The following is a 19,303-nucleotide window of genomic DNA, read 5'->3' as shown; positions in this document are numbered from 1 at the left end:
GTCATCATTCCTGGTTTAGTGCTGGTTTGTGTCTGGCTAGCAAACTATACCTTGTGCCATAGCCTTCACAGACTGAATGGTGACCGCCCTCAGAAGCACCTAAGCATCTAGGGAATGGGAGGGGCAAGCATTTTTAGGGTAAGTGATCTTTTGTCTTGTGTTTTGGTTTGCAGGGCAGTGTAGCAAAGCTCTCTACATCCAATGACGTGATTTTGTGATCTTCAAAATTTGCTCCTGGTTATTTGCTCACAATTCTCGTATGATTTTTTTTTGGGGGGGGGAAATCATGATTTCCCCAAGCGATGAAAGTTCTATATAGGAATATTATTGTCCACAACTTTGCTAGGTGGCTTAGACCAGGGGTAGGCAATTTCGGCTCTTTTATGACTCATGGACTTCAACTCCCAGAATTCCTGAGTCAGCATAGCTGACTCAGGAATTCTGGGAGTTGAAGTCCATGAGTCATAAAAGAGCCGAGGTTGCCTACCCCTGGCTTAGACGGAGAAATAGTAATTTCTCAAAATCGTTTGCTAAATTTCATGGCTGAGCAGAGATTTCATGAAACTGTTCGCGGAGGGTAAATATAATGCTATTGTTCTTTTGAAGTTTGCAGTGATTTAAGAAAAGAACATATGCATGCTGCTCAAACTCTCCATAAATGGAGCAGCATAGGTAAATTGTAGCAATAAAGTTCATAAAAACAGAATATTAATCACGGGCCCTTAAAAGATATGCTAAAGCAAATGTATAGAATACAGCACCATCTTAGCTGACGATGGGAGTTCATTTGCAACCCCTGTTCTGAGGAAGCCCACTTTAATATTTTTGTACAGAGAGAAAAGCACATTTCATTAAAGCGCTGGAATCAATTTAGTTTAGAAATCAGTCATCTTTCCCACAGATGCCCTTTCTCTCAGCTCACAGGTATGTTTTTTGTTTATAAATACTGCTTGTAAATAGTTGTAGAATACAAAGACTTTTTTTAAAAAAATAAATAAATAAATAGGGCACAGTAAGAATGGATATATGTAGAACAAAGTGTATTTTGTAAATGGCTTGCTAGTAATTCACTTAGGGAAAGATCCTTGAGGAGGAAAAAGAGATCAGGACGAACAATACACTCCTCAGCAATTCTCTGTAATTTTACATGCTACTGAATTTGGAAGTCTTTTTTCCTCTTCGTTTTGTACTTTTTAGGAGCGGTGAAAGTGAAGGCTACTCTGAACCGGGAACTGGTGGCCACTTACGATGTCACAATCTCTGTCTATGATAATGCTAGTGATGTGCTTGAGCGCTCAGTCAGTGTGCCAAATGGTGAGAAAGTTTCTACTTCAGATTAGATTAATGGTGATGTTATTTATTTATTTATTTATTTATTTTAAAAAAATGAGATAGAGACAGCAAACTGGTTAATATTCATGTTTTCAATATTACTTGTCTTGTACTTCCCTCTCTCTCGCAGCCAAGCTGACAGTAAATGTTTTGGATGTCAATGATAACGCTCCTTGGTTCCGCCCTTACGGGGCAACATTTTTCACAGAACGGATAATAGAAGGAGCCACCCCAGGGACTACCTTAATATCTCTGTCGGCTGTAGATCCTGACAAAGGTGTTAATGGGCAGATCACCTATCAGTTGCTCAACCTCTCCCATGAGGGATATGTCCAGCTTGAAGACAGCTCGGCAGGTAAGACCGAAGAATGGTGGTTCTTCCCAGGATATTTTTAAGAGAAGGAAGATGACTCTTCGTATGGAAATTTAAAATTAAATTACTTTGAAAACAAATGTGCTGATTTATTTCATATTTATTTTTGAAAGTGCAGATGATCTCTTTCTTTGCAGAGACGGCCAGAATCATCATCTCTCCCCCCCCTTTTGTAAAAGTATTCAGAAGTTTTATTGACGGATGCTAAAATGGGCTGGAAAGTTAATTGGGGTCAGGTCTGGATTCGAGGGGTGGCATTTAGGAATCACTTGGCTATAGACTAGAGAGGGAACGAGTCATGAAAAAAGTTAGTGAGAAACCACTTCCCTATTGTTGTCAAGAAAACTGTAGGACATATGAAATCACCAGAAATCAAGGAAAAACTTATTATGAAAGTAAAATGGAATGATGGAGGATCTTGAACAGCTAAGCTGCATCCGATTTCAATTCTGGCTTTTGTTCTTATCCAGCCCTGCCACCTTTCTCTTTTCATCAAATATATTCTTGTGGAGTCAGACTTTCACAACTGAATATTTAGGCCAACCTTTTTTAAAATCTTTTTTTAAAAAAATGAGTACACAAACATCTCCCAAACTCTATCAAGGATGCTACATCATTCGTTGCCTTCTTTTTTAGTTACAACCAAAAATTAAACTTGTGGAACCTGGACAATAATTAATTTTTGGTTCTTTTTTGGGGGGTGGGTGAATATATAATCTTTGCATGGGTTTTATGATGTAGGAATATGTATAAAAGACATTAGCCTCCAATAAAATGAAGGTCAATGGTTCATGATCATCTGTTTCCAGTCACAGACTCCATTTCTGACATTAAATATGAGAATAATTTTCTGGTTTCCTTATCCCAAATAGTCCAGAATATTTATTTTAAAAATAATCCCAAGGGCCTTAACAGCATACAGTATTATGCTTTGATATTGTAGCAGCAGAACCTGGATATGTATAAAGTCCTTGTATCCTTTTAAGTATATTGTAGAAATAGAATGAGGGTATAGGACCTATTTCATAGAAGGATGATGGACAGTAACAATCTTCATGTTTGCCTGATCACTCTTAGGAAAGGTAATTTCAAACCGAACAGTTGACTATGAAGAGGTCCATTGGCTGAATTTTACTGTTCGGGCCTCAGACAATGGGACTCCACGGAGATCAGCTGAAATACCAGTTTATCTAGAAATTGTGGATATCAATGACAACAATCCCACGTTTAGCCAGCCATCTTACCAGGTGAATTAAAGCAAGAAATATTTATGAGAAAATAGGAGGAAGAGACAGACTCGGGGAAAGGGATATTGTATTCTTCTCGGTTGTTTTTCCTGTTTGAAATATTTTTCTTTTTGCAGCCCTGTGGTTGAAATGTAGGGTTGGATGATCAGGATCACACTAGGTATTTTGGCAGAGGGAGGGAGGGAGATTATCCAATATAATCAGTGAATGTGACGTATATCAAAAATAAGCAACGCAGTGGCTAAAGTTTTATCATAGTTCTAGCATATTGCATTAATTATATTTTGCAGCATGGGTGAAACTGTTGTAAGAACTTAAAGGTACAAGAATTGACTTGCAACTCCAAATGTTTAGAACCCCCTTTGATGAGACAAAAGCTCTTGAGAAATGTAGTAGTAAGATGTAATGTTGAAACAACTTCCTTACTGTCTGTCCCCTCCATCTGGTGATCAGACTCATACTGTCTCTGAAGGACAATTGTTTTAATGGCCATATCTATTACGCTTTGATAAACTTGCGGTTATCTTCACAAGTTTGTTTCATCTTTTTAAAAGCAGGTTTTAAAGTTGGTAGTGTAGTACTTAGTACTGTAATTAGCAGATTAGCTGTTTGGTTGTGTGAATTATAGATTGAGTTTATCGTATCATTGTAATAATATTAGTTAAGACAATATATCACATCGTATTATTCATTTACATATCCACTGTTTTTCAAGTAGGAGGATTCATCTAAATCATTAACTAAATGTGTAAGAACTTTATTTGAAACAATTAAAACATGCTGACTGGGGGATTCTGGGAACTTAAGTCCATGCTTCTTAAAGTTACCAAGTTTGAAAATCATTGGTCCAAAGTAACATGACACAAAGAGAAAAAAGGGAAAGTGCAGAAGGCAAAGAAAAGCATTCTTGTAATGTTTATCTGAATCTGATAATGACATTTTTGGACTTCTTATTCCAAGTATTTAGGAAAAGAGGAACCCAAAATAAATTGTTGGTAAACAGTAATGAACAATCGTTATATATTTATTTATTTAGAGAATTTATATGGTCGCCCACTCACTTTCAGTAACTCTAGATGGCTTACAAAAAATTAAAAAAAAACCCAATATACAAAGAATAAAAACAACAACCTCCTGGTGACCACAAGCAATCAAACTAGCCATTTGATGGGCTCCATCCCACTCTGGTTTCCCCAGGTCCTGTTGGCAAAACCAGGTCTTTAGGGCCTTGCCTAATATCTGCAGAGATGGTGCTCCAAAAGGAGGGAGCCACAAAGTAGAAGGCCTTTCTTCTGCTTCTGCCAGGATTGGGGACTGCAACATTCCCTGCCACCCTGCTCTGATGGATCGGGTGGATGTAACCGGGAAGAGACAGTCCTTCAGATAACCTGGTCCCAAGCCATGGTGGGTTTTCAAGGTGACAACCAGCATCTTGAATTGCACCTCTAATTATATATTAGAAGCAAGGCGAACTCTGAACAAGCTTGCTCCTCAGGATAGTGATCCTAGTTTTATTCACTCACTCTGCTGGATGAGAAGACTTCCAAAATGCCTTCCAACCCTACGATTTTATAGCCTGATCACGCGGGAAAGCTGCTTAACTTACGTAGTAATTGAGCAAATGAAATAGTATGATGCACCTTTGTAATAATATGTACAACCACGTCTGACTAGTGTTTTCCTCTTTTTTTTTTTACAGAAGCCTGTCTTTGAGGATGTTCCCTTAGGGACCATCATTTTGAGGGTTCGAGCTACTGATGCCGATTCTGGACGCTTTGCTCAAATACAGTATAGCCTAGGAGATGGAGAGGGGAAATTTGGAATTAACCCCAACACGGTATTAAGACCTTATAAGAGTCCTGGACTAGAAAGATAATATTCTGGTCTCCACTTGTATCTTTATCCAACTTGTGCTAGGAGTATTGTTAGGCAACATGAAGCAATTAAAGAACAGCAAAAACATCTCTCTGATTTGTCAGCTCCCAACTATCTACCGGAAGGTCAAGACTAGTATTTTTCACACCTGGCAAGTTTAAGATGTATGGACTTCAACTTCCAGAATTCCTCAGCCAGGGAAATTCTGGAAGTTGAAGTCTACACCAGACATGTCAAACACAAGGCCCGGGGGCCGGATCCGGCCCGCGAAGTGGTTTCATGTGGCCCGTGAAGCCATCCTGGAAACAGTGAGGGAATGGCCCCCACTGCCTCGGCCCTGGCCCAGAGACCCTCCTTCTGCCAGAGACCCTCAGATCTGTCCCACTCCTGCCCAGGCCCCCATAGGCACCCTTGATGCAAACGATGTAGAGCTGGCCACGCCCACCCAGTAGGCCATACACACTCTAGCCATGCCCACCCAGTAGGCCACGCCCACCCTGGCCATACCTACCTGGCCCCTTGAGGGCAACCGCAATGCTGATGCGGCCCTCAATGAAATTGAGTTTGACACCCCTGGTCTACACATTTCAAAGTTGCCAAGTTTGAAAAAGCACTGTTCTGGATGATATCACTCAGTAGTGTAGAGCATAGTAGAGTAAGAGTAATCTTACTCAGACTAACCTAGTGCTGAACAAACAGCCTTTTCTATCCCAAGCTTGCACTTGCAAGAGAAATTAAAATATTTGCCAGCTGCTGGGAGAACGAGGTTTTGACATATCGATTAGTAAATTTTCATTTTAACTTATATGATGGCTTTGTATTAACTATTACTTCCTATGACATTCCTATTTACCATTAATGTGAATACTGACTTGCCTTAAGCATTGTTGTAAGAATAAATTACTATACCCCATATATATATATAAAACAAACAATGAAATCTCTATGCAGCAAACTGAAAACTCTAGCTAGCAGTTGTTAAGATCTGGTTCTAATATAATATTTTCCTTGGACAGAATTATTGTAAATGGAAAATGGTGGAAATATTTTTAATGTTTTTTTATAGATCTGACATAATGAACATGGGTATTTTTATGCAGAATCCATTTTCTAACTGCAGTTTTAAGGGCTAGCCACTCTGCCACTGAAACCAATACTAAATTCTATTAATTTATTTTATTAAGTAATAGTAATAATAACCAAGGTTTTAAGCTAAGGAGAACAAGATAGCCTAGATGTACCTTTGGTAATTATAAAAAAAATATGAGGCAAGAAAATAGATTTTCTCCATCTTGCCTGCCATAGTGGTAATTAGAAACAAATTACTGACTTAGTGTTGCCAAAACATGCTTTAAATATGTTAGCATTCCTATATCTTCCAGATATGTTTCAATTCACATCAGTTTCTAGAATATCACAAATAGAATAGAATAGAATAGAGCCGGAAGGGACCTTGGAGGTCTTCTAGTCCAGCCCCCCGCTCAAGGAGTAGAACCTATACCATCTCAGACAAGTGACTGTCCAGTCTCTTCCTAAAAACCTCCAGTGATGGAGCGCCCACGATTTCTGAAGGCAAGCCATTCCACTGGTTAATTGTCCTCACTGTTAGGAACTTTCTCCTTAATTCCAGATTGCTTCTCTCTTTGATAGGTTTCCAATCATTGGTTCTTGTCCTGCCCTCTTGTGCTTTGTAGAATAATTTGACCCCCCTCTTCTTTGTGGCAGCCTCTCAAATACTCGAATACTGCTATCATGTCACCCCTATTTCTTCTTTTCTTTAGGCTAGCCAAACCCAAGTCCTGCAGCCGTTCTTCGTATGTTTTAATCTCCAGGCCTTTGATCATCTTAGTTGCTCTTCTCTGATTTTTTTCCAAGGTCTCAACATCTTTTTTGGAGTTATGGTGACCAAAATTGGTTGCAGTATTCCAGGTGTGGTCTCATTAGGGTTTTATAAAGCGGTACTAATACTTCATGTGTTCTTGATTCTATGCCTCTGTTTATATAAGCCAGGATTGTATTAACTTTTTTGGCTGCTGCTGCACATTGTTGGCTTATAGTCAAGCGATCGTCCACTAGGACTCCAAGGTCCCTCTCACAGTTACTGTTTTTGAGCCCAGCTGTGAAATTCTGAGAGTTCCCATCCGACATAGTTGTGTGATGTCATTTTCTGATAACTTTCTGAAGATTTTTGTGTGTTTCAGGGAGATATCTACATTCTATCAACCTTAGATCGAGAAAAGAGGGATCATTATACCTTAACTGCAGTAGCTAGAGATAACCCAGGGGATATTTCTAGTAATCGCCGAGAGAACTCTGTGCAGGTAACCAACTTGTAAGAAGAATTTGCTCTGTGTTTTCAAAATGCTAACAAGGTAGCCACTGTTCTCGTCAGATGGAGCTTTCCTTATACCTAATTATGACTACGTCATAAATCCCTCTTCAAATGATAAGTTTCTATATTCCATAGAACCAGGGCTTTTTTTCTCATAGAACGCTCAGAACGGAGTTCTGGCACCTTTTTTGGATGGAACCTTGTAGGGCAGGCAAGGCGGGTGGTATGATATGTGTGAGTTCCGGCACCTTTTTCTTTTACAAAAAAAGCACTGCATTGAACAATATGGAGAGGAAGAAGCACCAATATGTTGGTGAATGCATGTTTTCCCAGAGCAGAAAGGGGTGGAATTACAAAAATTAAATAAAGCAAGGGAAAGAGAAAGAAAGAGAAAGAAAGGGGCTCAGGGCAGTCACAGCAGGTTTAAAAACATCAACACGGTGCATGAAGTATGTGATGAAAGCGCTACCCTTTTTTATGCACATGTGTTATGTATGACACAGGTTAAAAAAGGCAGGACTTTAATTGTATGCTTGCATCTACCATATCTGACCTTACTTTGGAAGTTCCCTTAGGGCAGGCTATAAATTTATACCAAATAACCAGAAGTTGTGGCATATAATTAATAACATAATAATATGCAGAAACTGCAAGCAAAGACAAGCAAGATGTAAAGAATATCATATTAATACCAAAAACCGTTTGTGTTCCTCTTACGTGATTTTGCTTGGCAGTGCTGATACTGTAATATAAAATATATCCATGGGGAAGCAGCACTTACAGGGAGTCCTCAACATATGACTCGTTGCTTAGTGACGTTATGATGGATCCCCAGAAAGGAATTTACAACCTATTTCTGAAGTTCCAACAGCTACCCCTCCCTCTTGTTCACACGATCCCACTTTGGGTGCTCGGCAACCGGCCCGGATTTATGGCTGTTTGCAGCATCCCTTACTCACAAGTTAGTGATTGATTATTATTTTTTTGCCGAAAACTGGGAGTTCACTTCCGGTTTTCAACAAAAATACCTTGTAACAGAGGTAGGCAACCTTGGCTCTTTTATGACTCCTGCTGGCTCTGGAATTCTGGGAGTTGAAGTTCACAAGCCATAAAAAAGCCGGAGGTTGCCTACTCCTGCCCTATAGGGAGCCATGGGTTTGCTCAACAGACCTCCAATTCACTAAACAACCTTGATGATTACCTTAAATTTGGTTTTATTGGGTTCATTGTTATGTATTTATTACATTTATGGTTTAATTCTTTTTTTAAATTTTGTATTTTATGTTTTTTTAACTTTTTATTGTTGTGAGCCACCCTGAGTCCTTAGGGAGAAGGGCGGCATATAAATTTAATCAATTCAATTCAATTCAATTCAATGAGCGCTGCAAAAAAAAGGTAATAAAATCTGTTTGGACATGCGATTACCCATTTTACAACTTACAACCTTAATGAGCAGGCTCCATTACAGTTGTAGGTTGAGGGACTACCTGTGTGACATTCCAGTACCATAAGGATTTCTCTTATCCCAATATAGACTTGTTTTTTTTCCTGTGGAGAGTTGTAGTGTTGCAGAGAAAAAACTAATTATGTGCAATTATTATTAATAATTATTAATAATAATTATTATTAATAATTATTCTGCAGAACCAGAATGGAAAGGACTTTTTGTCTTTTCCTGGCACTTCTTCATTCTTTTTCTGCCAGGTCAATCTTCTTAATCAATCTCCTTACCAGCAGGCAGTGGGGAGGGAGCAAAATTTATTTTGCCAGAGATTCAAATATATTACTTCCAATACTTGCAAAGGACTTTTAAGGGTGCATGAAATGAAGCTGGAGGCACAAGGAATATTCTTTTACAACTTACAAAGAACCCCAACAATCTCACTCAATAAACAAAAAGGAATCCGCTACAACCAGCACCTTGCATCAGCTTGGTATTTTCCAAATTTTGCAACTTTCAGCGTGTGGACTTCAATTCCCAGAATCCTTAGCAAAGGCTTACTGACTGTAGAATTAACACATGTGAATGTCTGGAGCTTATACATTTGGAAATTACCAAGTCTTAAAAGCACTGGTTAGTGGATGCAGTGTTGTTACACTATACTGAGAGGATGGCAATTCCACTTCAGTGTTGTCCTTCAATCTTCCCAAGGTCTTCTTTTCCTGTAATTTCTTTGTTGATTTGTGTTGATTTCAGGTGTTAATTACAGTTTTGGACATTAATGACTGCCGGCCCCAGTTTTCCAAAAAACAACATAGCACCAGCGTATATGAAAATGAACCAGTTGGGACCTCTGTCATCACAATGTCTGCTGTTGACCTTGACGAGGGAGACAATGGAGTGGTAACATTCAATATTGAAGGACCTGGAGTTGGTGTGTATCTCTAGTAACAGACAAAAGATCTGTCCAAAAAGATGATTGACAAATCATAGAAATCTTAATGGTTCAAACACTAGTTGCATATTTTTCGCTTTATCAAAAGTAGTCAATTTTTAACTGCAGAGATACCAATCAGTGCACCCTAAGACATATTTGCATTGTGTGCTTATTAGTATTACTAATATAGATTTTAGGTTTTTTGATGCGTATGTTGCTTTCCTTTGCCACAATCCCTACTTTGCAAATAGGCTATTGAGTGTTGGTGGTAGGGCTTTCCAACAGATGCCCTTCTCTCCTACATTTACTAATTTACATTTATTAATTGTTTTCTAATGGAGCACAGATAAAATTCTGATACTGGTTTCATGCCCACTCATTGGCATGAAATGTAATAGTATTTCCCTACTAACTAACCAGTTGAAAGTGACTTGGTAAAGAAGAGCAAATTTCTTGCACTGTCTAGGATCTTGAAAGATAAACTTGGTTTGAAAACAAGATCTGATCTATAGAACTTGCAAATAGTCCTCTCCACTTGAAAACCCACATCTGTAGTTAGTCTTTAACATGGGTTGCCTTCTTTTCACTGTAACTAACTTAAAGCCTAATTACTTTTCAAGGAGGTATTTTTCTGGACCATGTCTGAATGTTGACAACCAAAATGCATTCAGAAATGCATTTCCTTATTTATAATTTACAATAAAATCAAAAGAACTGAAAAATAACAAGGAGGACAACTTAGCCAATCAGTAAAGTTGGTCAATAGGGACATGGTGGCTCAGTGGGTTAGGACGCTGAGCTTGTCGATCAGAAGGTCGGCAGTTTGGCGGGTCGAATCCCGAGTGCCGCCGAACAGAGTGAACGCCTGTTCCTCGTCCCAGCTTCTGCCAACCTAGCAGTTCAAAAGCACGTGCAAATGCAAGTAGAAAATAGGGACCACTACGGTGGGAATGTAACAGCGTTCCGTGCGCCTTTGGCATCTAGTCATGCCAGCCACATGACCATGGAGACGTCCTCAGACAAACGCTGGCTCTTCGGCTTGAAACGGAGATGAGCACAGGCCCCTAGAGTTGGAAACGACTAGCACGCATGTGTGGGGGAACCTTTACCTTTTTAAAGTTTGTCAAGCGTTGGTCTTTAAATGTTAAAAATGTAGAATTGGTTTCCATTTTTTCCATATGAATAGTGGCAGATAGAGCAACACAAAGATTATTTCTACAAAACATACAGTATAATGGTCAATTAATTTCATTATGGGGATTCAGTGTATTGTTAGAATGGTTATTCGTGCAGCAACATTTAACATGAGTGCCTTGTTATGTAGCATCATAGATGCTTTGTTTGCATAGTAATTCATTCTTTTTAACTCCAGGCTTCCAGCAATTTTTCTTGTTTATGTGTGCCATTAATAACAAAAAAAAGGCCCCTGCAATCATTCACTGTGGTGCTTCCCTTGCAAGCAGACTGAGCCACTGAATCTGAAGCAGCCACAGTTCAGTCAGAGATCATGACTGAACATGCATCAATCACATCGCCTGGAAGTATCTTCAACACATGTACAAATATGTGGAAGTGTGGGTATGCACAGAGGACCTTGTATGGCAGAGGTCTTCAAACTTGGCCCTTTGATGACTTGTGGACTTCAACTCCCAGAATTCCTCAGCCTGGCACGCTGGCTGAGGAATTCTGGGAGTTGAGGTCCACAAGTCATCAAAGGGCCAAGTTTGAAAACCCTTGTTGTATGGTCTTCCAAGGATCCAAGCAAGATTTCAATTAGTCCCAGTTACTTCACAAAGCTGAGGAGCAGATCCAGAAGCTCTCTTTAAACTTCCTCATTGAAAAAATTGCACCAATGTACTATAAATCAGTTTTTGTAGATTTCATGCCGTATCAAAAGTGAGCCGTATCTCTTCTGTCTTCAGAGGCCTTCAGAATTCATAAAGATTCAGGACTTGTCACAACGCGCAGACGTCTACAGTCCTATGAGAGGTTCAACCTAACGGTGGTAGCTACTGACAAAGGAAGGCCACCGCTCTGGGGGACTACAATGTTACAACTGGATGTTATTGATATCAATGACAATCGACCAATATTTGTCCGCCCTCCCAATGGCACCATTCTGCATATTAAAGAGGTAAATCCTCATGTAGTTTTTCTCATACTTTTAATATGATGCAGCAATCCAGAGCTAAGCTACTATAGTTATTTCCAGATAAGAACAAAAACAATTTTCTTTGCCTTTCTCACCTTAACTGACCAAACAACCTAACTAGGCTCTTGGCTGTACGGAGAACCAGAAACAATACATGGGAATCAAAGACTTCTAGAAACTTAAAGAGGAAATGTCTTTCAGAATGAGACAATGTTAAAGCTTACTCTTCAAAACCCCATTTGTGTTGTGCCACATAACAACCTGACCAGACTGTCAAAAGCTACCAAATTCTGTTCTTTGTGACAGAATCTGAGATAATAAATGAGTCCATCAGATGGCACCGTACATACATACATACATACATACATACATACATAAAAATGCATCTATATTTATGATGCTGTTCCATGATAGAACGAGCACTGTTATGCAAAGCATTAAAGAGTAAAAACTAGCAATAAAAGAAATTAAGTCAAAAGAGAAAATGTAATTAAATTTAGTGTTCATGAACACCATTCAATATATCTCTTTATAAAGTCTCCATCCTTGCAAACAGCCTGTTTCCACCATACTCTGATGATTCTCTAATTTTCTGTCTTCTAGAAGTAAGCTTGGAGCCTGTCTCTAGTCCAGGGGTCTTCAAACTTGGCCCTTTTATGACTTGTGGACTTCAATTCCCAGAATTCCTCAGCTAGACACGCTGGTTGAGGAATTCTGGGAGTTGAAGTCCACAAGTCATAAAAGGGCCAAGTTTGAAGTCCCTGCCTCTAGTCTTTCCTTTCACTCAATGGACTTGCTCTTTCTTAGTGTATTTGTTTTGCATTGATCTTCATTCTCTCTTTTGATTAAACCACCACAAAGTACTTCTATTGTGCTGGTCCCTTACTTTTGTACAAAATACACATTCCTTCAACTCCCATTCATTCTTGACCCTCCTTTTATTATCCATATTTTTAAATGCACCCTTGCATTTTACATTTCTCTTGACATGGCCAGCTCTCATTTCTGTATATCAAAGTGGGTAGAAGCATGTTGTTACGCATGATTGCGTTTGCTTTTTTTGACACTCCATACAAGAGACTACGTATTAAGCGTTATCTTTCTGCCAATACATGTACATCTTCCAATGCCTCCATTCATTTCTTTCTTTTGTACAAAGTACCAGTTAGCCAGGAGCTATTTCATTCTATTTTGGCAGTCACACACAACAATCTTGATCGTTTGTGTATTTCTTTTCCAATCTGTTTAACATTAGTTGAAAATCAATTGCAGCATGTCTTCATGTGAAAGTACACACTCTTTTATATCCCCACCTCTAAACTTCACCAGAAAGAAATTCTTTTTACATTTATTCCAAAATATATTGGACACTCAAGGGAATATCACATAGCCCCTACTCCTTGCTGAGTGAATGAACCATTCACTAAGCATTTCACTTATAAAGCTTTACTTCCACCAGACATTACTCTTTGGCACTAAGCAATTAACCTTCAATTTCATATTCATGTAAAACATTGCATAACTGACACCATTCGCCTTATGGATATGATTCCTTTAAATCAATAAATGTACAATAACTTTTCTTTTTCACACTCAAATAATTCTCAATGCTCTACGGAAGAACAAAAGTCTATTTTGCACACTGTTGAGTGATATAAAGTCATTCTGTACATTCCAGCTACTGTTCACTGTCATCTCTTGAATTTTTTCAGTTAGAATTCTGCTAAACACCTTTCCAGACACACCTCACAAACTCATCTTCTTGCATGAAGGTTGGTTCATGGAACTGGACTTATTTTTCTCATTAGTGTGAGATGTTTCACTAGTCATCCATGCAGCTTCATCGGTCAGAGCAAGTTAGTTAAACGTCTGCCTGTATATAAGGGAACAGCTAGTTGTCTGCCAGCCATGTCAAATTCCATGCACATATCAGACAAGTTATACAGTCATTCCCTGCATAAACTCTACCCACATTTTAATAGTTCCCCTGTTCCATCATGTTCATCTGCATTTTTACCCTGGTTCTTCTTTTTTATTATTTGTCTAGCTAGCTAGCTAGCTCTCATATTTTATCACAATTGATTCTCAACAGCTTCCAAATTATGAGCAATTAATTGAAACATATGTAATACAGTTCAGCTTAAAAAATTAAATCAGCATCATAAAATCGTAGCCCAATAATTCAACCTCTACTTCTTCACAGAGGCAGAAATAACAAAACATGGAAAAGTAGAAGATAGGAATGCTCTCTGAAAGAATTTTAATTTCTGATATACCTTGGGAAACCTTTCCAAAACATTGGCATCCTTCTGGCAACTAGCCTTTTCTCTACATTGACAATTTGCAATTTATCCTCATTTTTGCAAATGTTCATATTTGCACTTTTTTCCTCATCCACAGCCTAATTCTTTTTCATACTTATTATCAGGGTAGCTCCACATATTTCTGTATATTATAATTATTTTCACTATGTCCCAACCAACTTCCATGTTATCTTTCCTTGTGTCCATTTTCTATTTCCATTTCCAAAACCATCTATTTTCTAAATAGACTCGTATTTCTCTTTTTCCAGTCTCTCTTCTTTCATTCTAACTTCTTTCTTGCTATACCCTAAATTCCATTCTTTTTTTTATTAAAGAGTTTTACAAAAAAAAAAGATTTTACAATACATATCCCCAAAACCCATCCACCCCAAACCACCCCCCTTCCCCCCCACTTCCCAGGGTTATAGATATAATAATCATATTCTAACTAAAAAAATCCGTAATATAAAATTAACCAAATTCATAGTGTGCTTTAACTCCCCTTTAACATAAATACATACAAAGTACTAACACTAAATAACAATATCCCTCTAAAATCTACTCATAAGCTAAATGGAACTTTTTAGTCCCATATTTATTCTGAATAGAATCTATCCATCTCCTCCAAACTGAAATATATCTTTCTTGTGAATGATCCTGCAAATAAGCAGAAATCTTAGACATTTCTGCAAGATTCGATACTTTAAACGCCCATTCTTCTATAGTAGGCAAACTATCCTTCTTCCAGTATTGTCCCACCAGTACCTAAATTCCATTCTTGACATCACCAACAGGAAGTCTGGACAGCATTCAGAATCTCTCATCAGCCTTGCAGCCTTCACTAATTCTCTCAGTCTTTCAACATAATCCAATTAGCCATGCTTCTTGGTTTATTCTTTTTTTCCATTGTATACATGAATTGCTTTATGCTTACTAACAAGCAGGCCTTTTTCTACCCACCAGTTACAATTCCCATTCCTCTCAAGAATGGTATATTTAAATACTTGAGTAATTTTTCAGCACTCTCTCTTCTTGTTCCCACCTATCCCTACATGTGACCCATTGGTACAATTTCCCACCCCCATTACATTCATTCAATATGTTGCCCAGATTTTCCCAAAACTGTTGCTTTGTACTTTCATTATCACCCATTCAGTAGAGTGTGTCATGCCACAGTCACTAAATCTGTGGATTCCTACTTTCGTAGGCACCCACCCCAACCAAGAGGACACCAATTCTATATTCTAGCCTTTATATTCACAATTACCGTAAATCCATATCTTAACTTTCCAGTTTCTAGTTTCTCAACTCCACAAGAATAGATCTTATTCAGATCAGTTCAGCCTTCCCATCCATTCTCTTAGTTTCACAATAACTACCAGTCAGTTCTGGCACACTTGGGCTGGTACAACACAAGTACAACCAACACCCAATTGCCTAGTTTTAGCCCATGTCTGTTCTTACCGTCTAGAAGGTACATGGTGTGTACTGACACATTCAAGATACTCAGACGGCTCTGAGTTCCAAAACAGAATACCTGCTCTATCCAGAGAAATACAATATGTAGTGTTCAATTTTAGCTAATGTTGCACCTCAACTTGTACTAGAATTGGTTAACACATTACTTTCAGTTATTAATCTCTTCACTTGTAGGAACATATATATTTATGCAGCAGTATGATTAGTGAGTTTTGAGCTGATGGAGTCTCCATTGTGGCAAGTTCTCAGAATCGTCAGAAGGCCAAATATGTGAGCCTGCATTCCAATTAACCTGAAACCCAGCTTGTAAATAGACTATAAATATTGTCTACTTGGTGGGATGCAGGCAACAATGTGTTGGCTTTCAAGGTAGCCTCTCAATGAATGATTCTGAAATTTAGAACTTAGCACTGGTCTTTGGTGGCATTGGCTGGTCTACTGGCCAAAACTGACTGGTGTCATGTTTTTTTTTACACAAGCAGAGAATCCATGGGTACAATTAAGGCGAGTAACTTATTCTACTATTTCTGTGTCTTATTCAGAAGGATTGTGGGAAAATCTTGATTGATTAAAGCCATGATCTATGTGGTGATGACATTTGGAAGTTTGTAACTTGGAATTCTCAGATCTGCATGCAGTGGTTGTTCATTAGGAGATGTGATTTTCCCATGTTCCCCTGAAGTGGCCTATATTTTAAACAGCTTTTTCTGTATACATGATCCTTGTATCCATAAACAGGAAATCCCCTTACGATCCAATGTGTATGAGGTATATGCTACTGACAAGGATGAGGGCCTCAATGGAGCTGTGCAGTACACCCTTCTCAAAACAGGTGCTGGAAATAAGGATTGGGAATATTTTACCATTGACGCAAACAGTGGGCTCATTCAGACAGCAATGAGACTGGACCGGGAGAAGCAAGCCATGTACAGTGTAAGTCACAAAGCAGAAATATTGTGACTTTCATAAGAATATGCTACATCAAGGGTCCCAACTCCCAGTCCGTGGACCGGTACTGGGCCGCGGCATGCCAGCAATTGGGCTGCACAAACAAGCAACGCCCCATCCGTGGGATGCATGCCGCACACAAAACCACGCCCCCTCCGGTGGAAAAACCTCTCTCCACTTAATCGGTCCCTGGTGCCCCCAAAGGTTGGGGACCTCTGTGCTACATGATGATTTGTCCTTACCAAGGCAGGTGTAGAATGCTTTGTCCCACATTGCTCAGAAGTTTCTCAAAACTGAATAGTTAAATCAGCCCACCACATTCATGAATTAGCAAGTCAGTTGTAACCACAGATGAGACATTTCAGAGGACCAAGAAATTATTGAGTTCCCTTTCTTTTCAAGCACTGCACAAGAGTTGAACATGTGGGTTGAAAGAATGAAGTCAGCACCTTCCTACTCAGGTTTTTTTTTTCCTGACCTACGAGAGAATCTCAACAGAACAGTTTTATTTTCTCTGCTCTGTTACTACTTTTTACCACTCAGTTCCTTTCTTAAAAAGCTAAGCAATCATTTTTCTTAGGCAATGGAGACATTCTTTAAGAAGGTTTTGCATCAATACAGAAGATTAAACACAAGTTAAATAAAAGGGGAAATTAATTGTTAATAGATAATGTTATGTATGCAGGCACCTGCATAGCAACAGCCACCAGGGGGCGTTGGCCTGAACGGTTTTGGCAGGAAACCCAGTTTCGGCGGGAAACCTAGGGCCAACCCCATTGGCTGTCCGCTTATCTGGCTAGGTATTTAAGGAGGCCAGGTAACCCTCATCCCTCAGTTCGCTACCCCCCTTCCAATAAAGAGCTCAACTCACACTCCGGCTGGTGTCTCTTCCTTGCGTCGGACCCACTACACAATAGATAATAGTTAAATAGTCAAATAATTTTTTTAAAGTCTGTTTGTTTCTCTTTTCTAGCTAGAAAATGCTCTAATTTTGTGTTTGTGGTGTAGCCTAGAAGTCCCCAACCTTTTGGGCACCAGGGACCCGTTCCGTGGAGAAAGGTTTTTCCGTGGACTGGAGGGGGCGTGGTTTGTTGTGCTGCCTGCATCCCACAGATGGGTCTTTGCTTGTTTGTGCAGCCTGGTTGCTGGCATGCCATGGCCCGGTACTGGTCCACGGACCAGGGGTTGGAGACCCCTGGTGTAGCCAATAATGAATTGGTGTAGCCAATTCAATTGCCTGTGTTTGGAGCCTCTGTCTTTGCCACTGACAAGCCCCTTGTATGACTAGCCTTTCGTATGTTCTTCCCATAGTTAATCATCGTGGCGTGCGATCAAGGTCAACCAGCATATGAGACCATGCAACCTCTCCAGGTAGCACTGGATGATATTGACGACAATGAACCTGTCTTCCTGAAGCCACCTGTAAGCAGGTCTATCTCTTCCCTTCTGGACTTCCCTGGAGCTGGGGCAGATTAGGATCCAAAGCAGAGCAAGTTCCAACATCTTTAAAAGAGTAGCTGGCCTGTTTCCTCCAAGATGCCCATGGATTAACATTTACTTGGTCACTTATCTTTAGAAACAGATTCATTTGGAGAAAATATGTTTATTGACTTCATTAATTGTAAAGGAAGTTTGTTGTCACTTTATGACAACAAGTTCTTAAACTAAAGCAGAAAAATAAAAATAAAATCTATTTTTCAGCATAGTAAGAGGAAGTTTGTTTATATAAAAATATTAGTATAAAACAAAGCCTTATTACTGTTCTGACCAATATATCACTAAATTTTATTCTATACTACACACCCAGAGTTGTCTTGAACTCTCAGTTGGGCAGCAAATAAATTTGATAAGGAAATGAATAAATGTTTTCACTTGGACTGCAGGTGAAACTAAAAAACCTGCTAAGAATGGATTCCACAGATCATGTGTACATAACTATGTACAAGTGATGTTTCATAAAGGCCAAAAGAAATTAAACTTTTGTAAACTTCACTTACAAATGTTGCCAGTAACGATTGATATTGGTTCTACTGAATGTATTTTTATTGGTCAATGACCAAAATAGAGTTTCTCTCTGGTCTCAGAAAGATAACTAAAAAAGTAATAGAAGAGACCTAGTGTGGTGCAGCAGTTTAGGTTTAGGATTTAAAGGTTAAAATTAGAGAGATTTGGGTTCTAAATGACCTCAGCCCTGGAATCTACTCTGGGCCTGTCACTCTTTCTTAGCCCTCCAATCTCAAGGGTTGTTTTATGGTGGAAAATTGGAAGCAGAAACACTATAACTCCTTGAGCTCCTGCACATAAAGGCAGAATATAAACTTAAGAACAACTAATTATAATAGCAGGATCCCAAGAGAATGAAGATAAGACTTATGCTTCCTCTCCCAGCAATCATATATTTATGGCACACCGTATGTAACTATGGGGCAGTGCGGTAGCTCAGTGGTTAAGACACTGAACATGTTGGCTGGAAAGCCAGTAGCCCAGGTTTGAGACCCAGGCACCTTGCGTCCGGGCAAGCTCCCAGTCTCGCCTCAGCTCCTGCCAACCTAGCAGTTTGAAAGCATGCAAATGCGAGTAGATGAATAGGTACCACTTTGGCGGGAAGGTAACAGCACTTGACCTTATAGAAATGTGTTTAGACTGCGCTACGTCAATGGCCTTGAAACAGAGATAAGCACCACCCCCTATAATCAGCTACGACTAGCAAAGTAAAATACTTTCTTTAAACCTATATACCTATACCAGCTCACGAAGTAACCTCATTGAAATTTATATTGCTTATGACTAGGGAGGGATTTTTTTTATTCTCATGAACATAATTCATATAATGTGTAGTAAGGCATAACGTGATTTTTAAAAAGCTGTTGCCTTGTATCCCCCC

At 39.1% G+C, this 19,303-nt stretch overlaps 1 protein-coding gene across 1 annotated transcript in view; it reads left to right on the top strand.

The window, feature by feature from the left end:
- The window catches only part of CDH23 (cadherin related 23), a 390,425-nt gene that overhangs the window by 353,547 nt on the left and 17,575 nt on the right, over nt 1–19,303 (top strand). Inside the window, exons 40-48 of the mRNA XM_081328216.1 lie at nt 1,198–1,314; nt 1,463–1,687; nt 2,783–2,952; nt 4,652–4,789; nt 7,029–7,148; nt 9,357–9,534; nt 11,460–11,671; nt 16,210–16,404; nt 17,731–17,841. Of these exons, the coding sequence (XP_081184342.1) occupies nt 1,198–1,314; nt 1,463–1,687; nt 2,783–2,952; nt 4,652–4,789; nt 7,029–7,148; nt 9,357–9,534; nt 11,460–11,671; nt 16,210–16,404; nt 17,731–17,841 (1,466 nt within the window). The remainder of the gene's footprint in view (nt 1–1,197; nt 1,315–1,462; nt 1,688–2,782; nt 2,953–4,651; nt 4,790–7,028; nt 7,149–9,356; nt 9,535–11,459; nt 11,672–16,209; nt 16,405–17,730; nt 17,842–19,303) is intronic.

This window comes from Vipera berus (assembly GCF_964194415.1).
Source record: "Vipera berus genome assembly, chromosome: 5".
NCBI classification, from domain to species: Eukaryota; Metazoa; Chordata; class Lepidosauria; order Squamata; family Viperidae; genus Vipera; species Vipera berus.
Note: the sequence above shows the minus strand (reverse complement) of the source record. Positions and strands in the feature narration are given on the sequence as shown.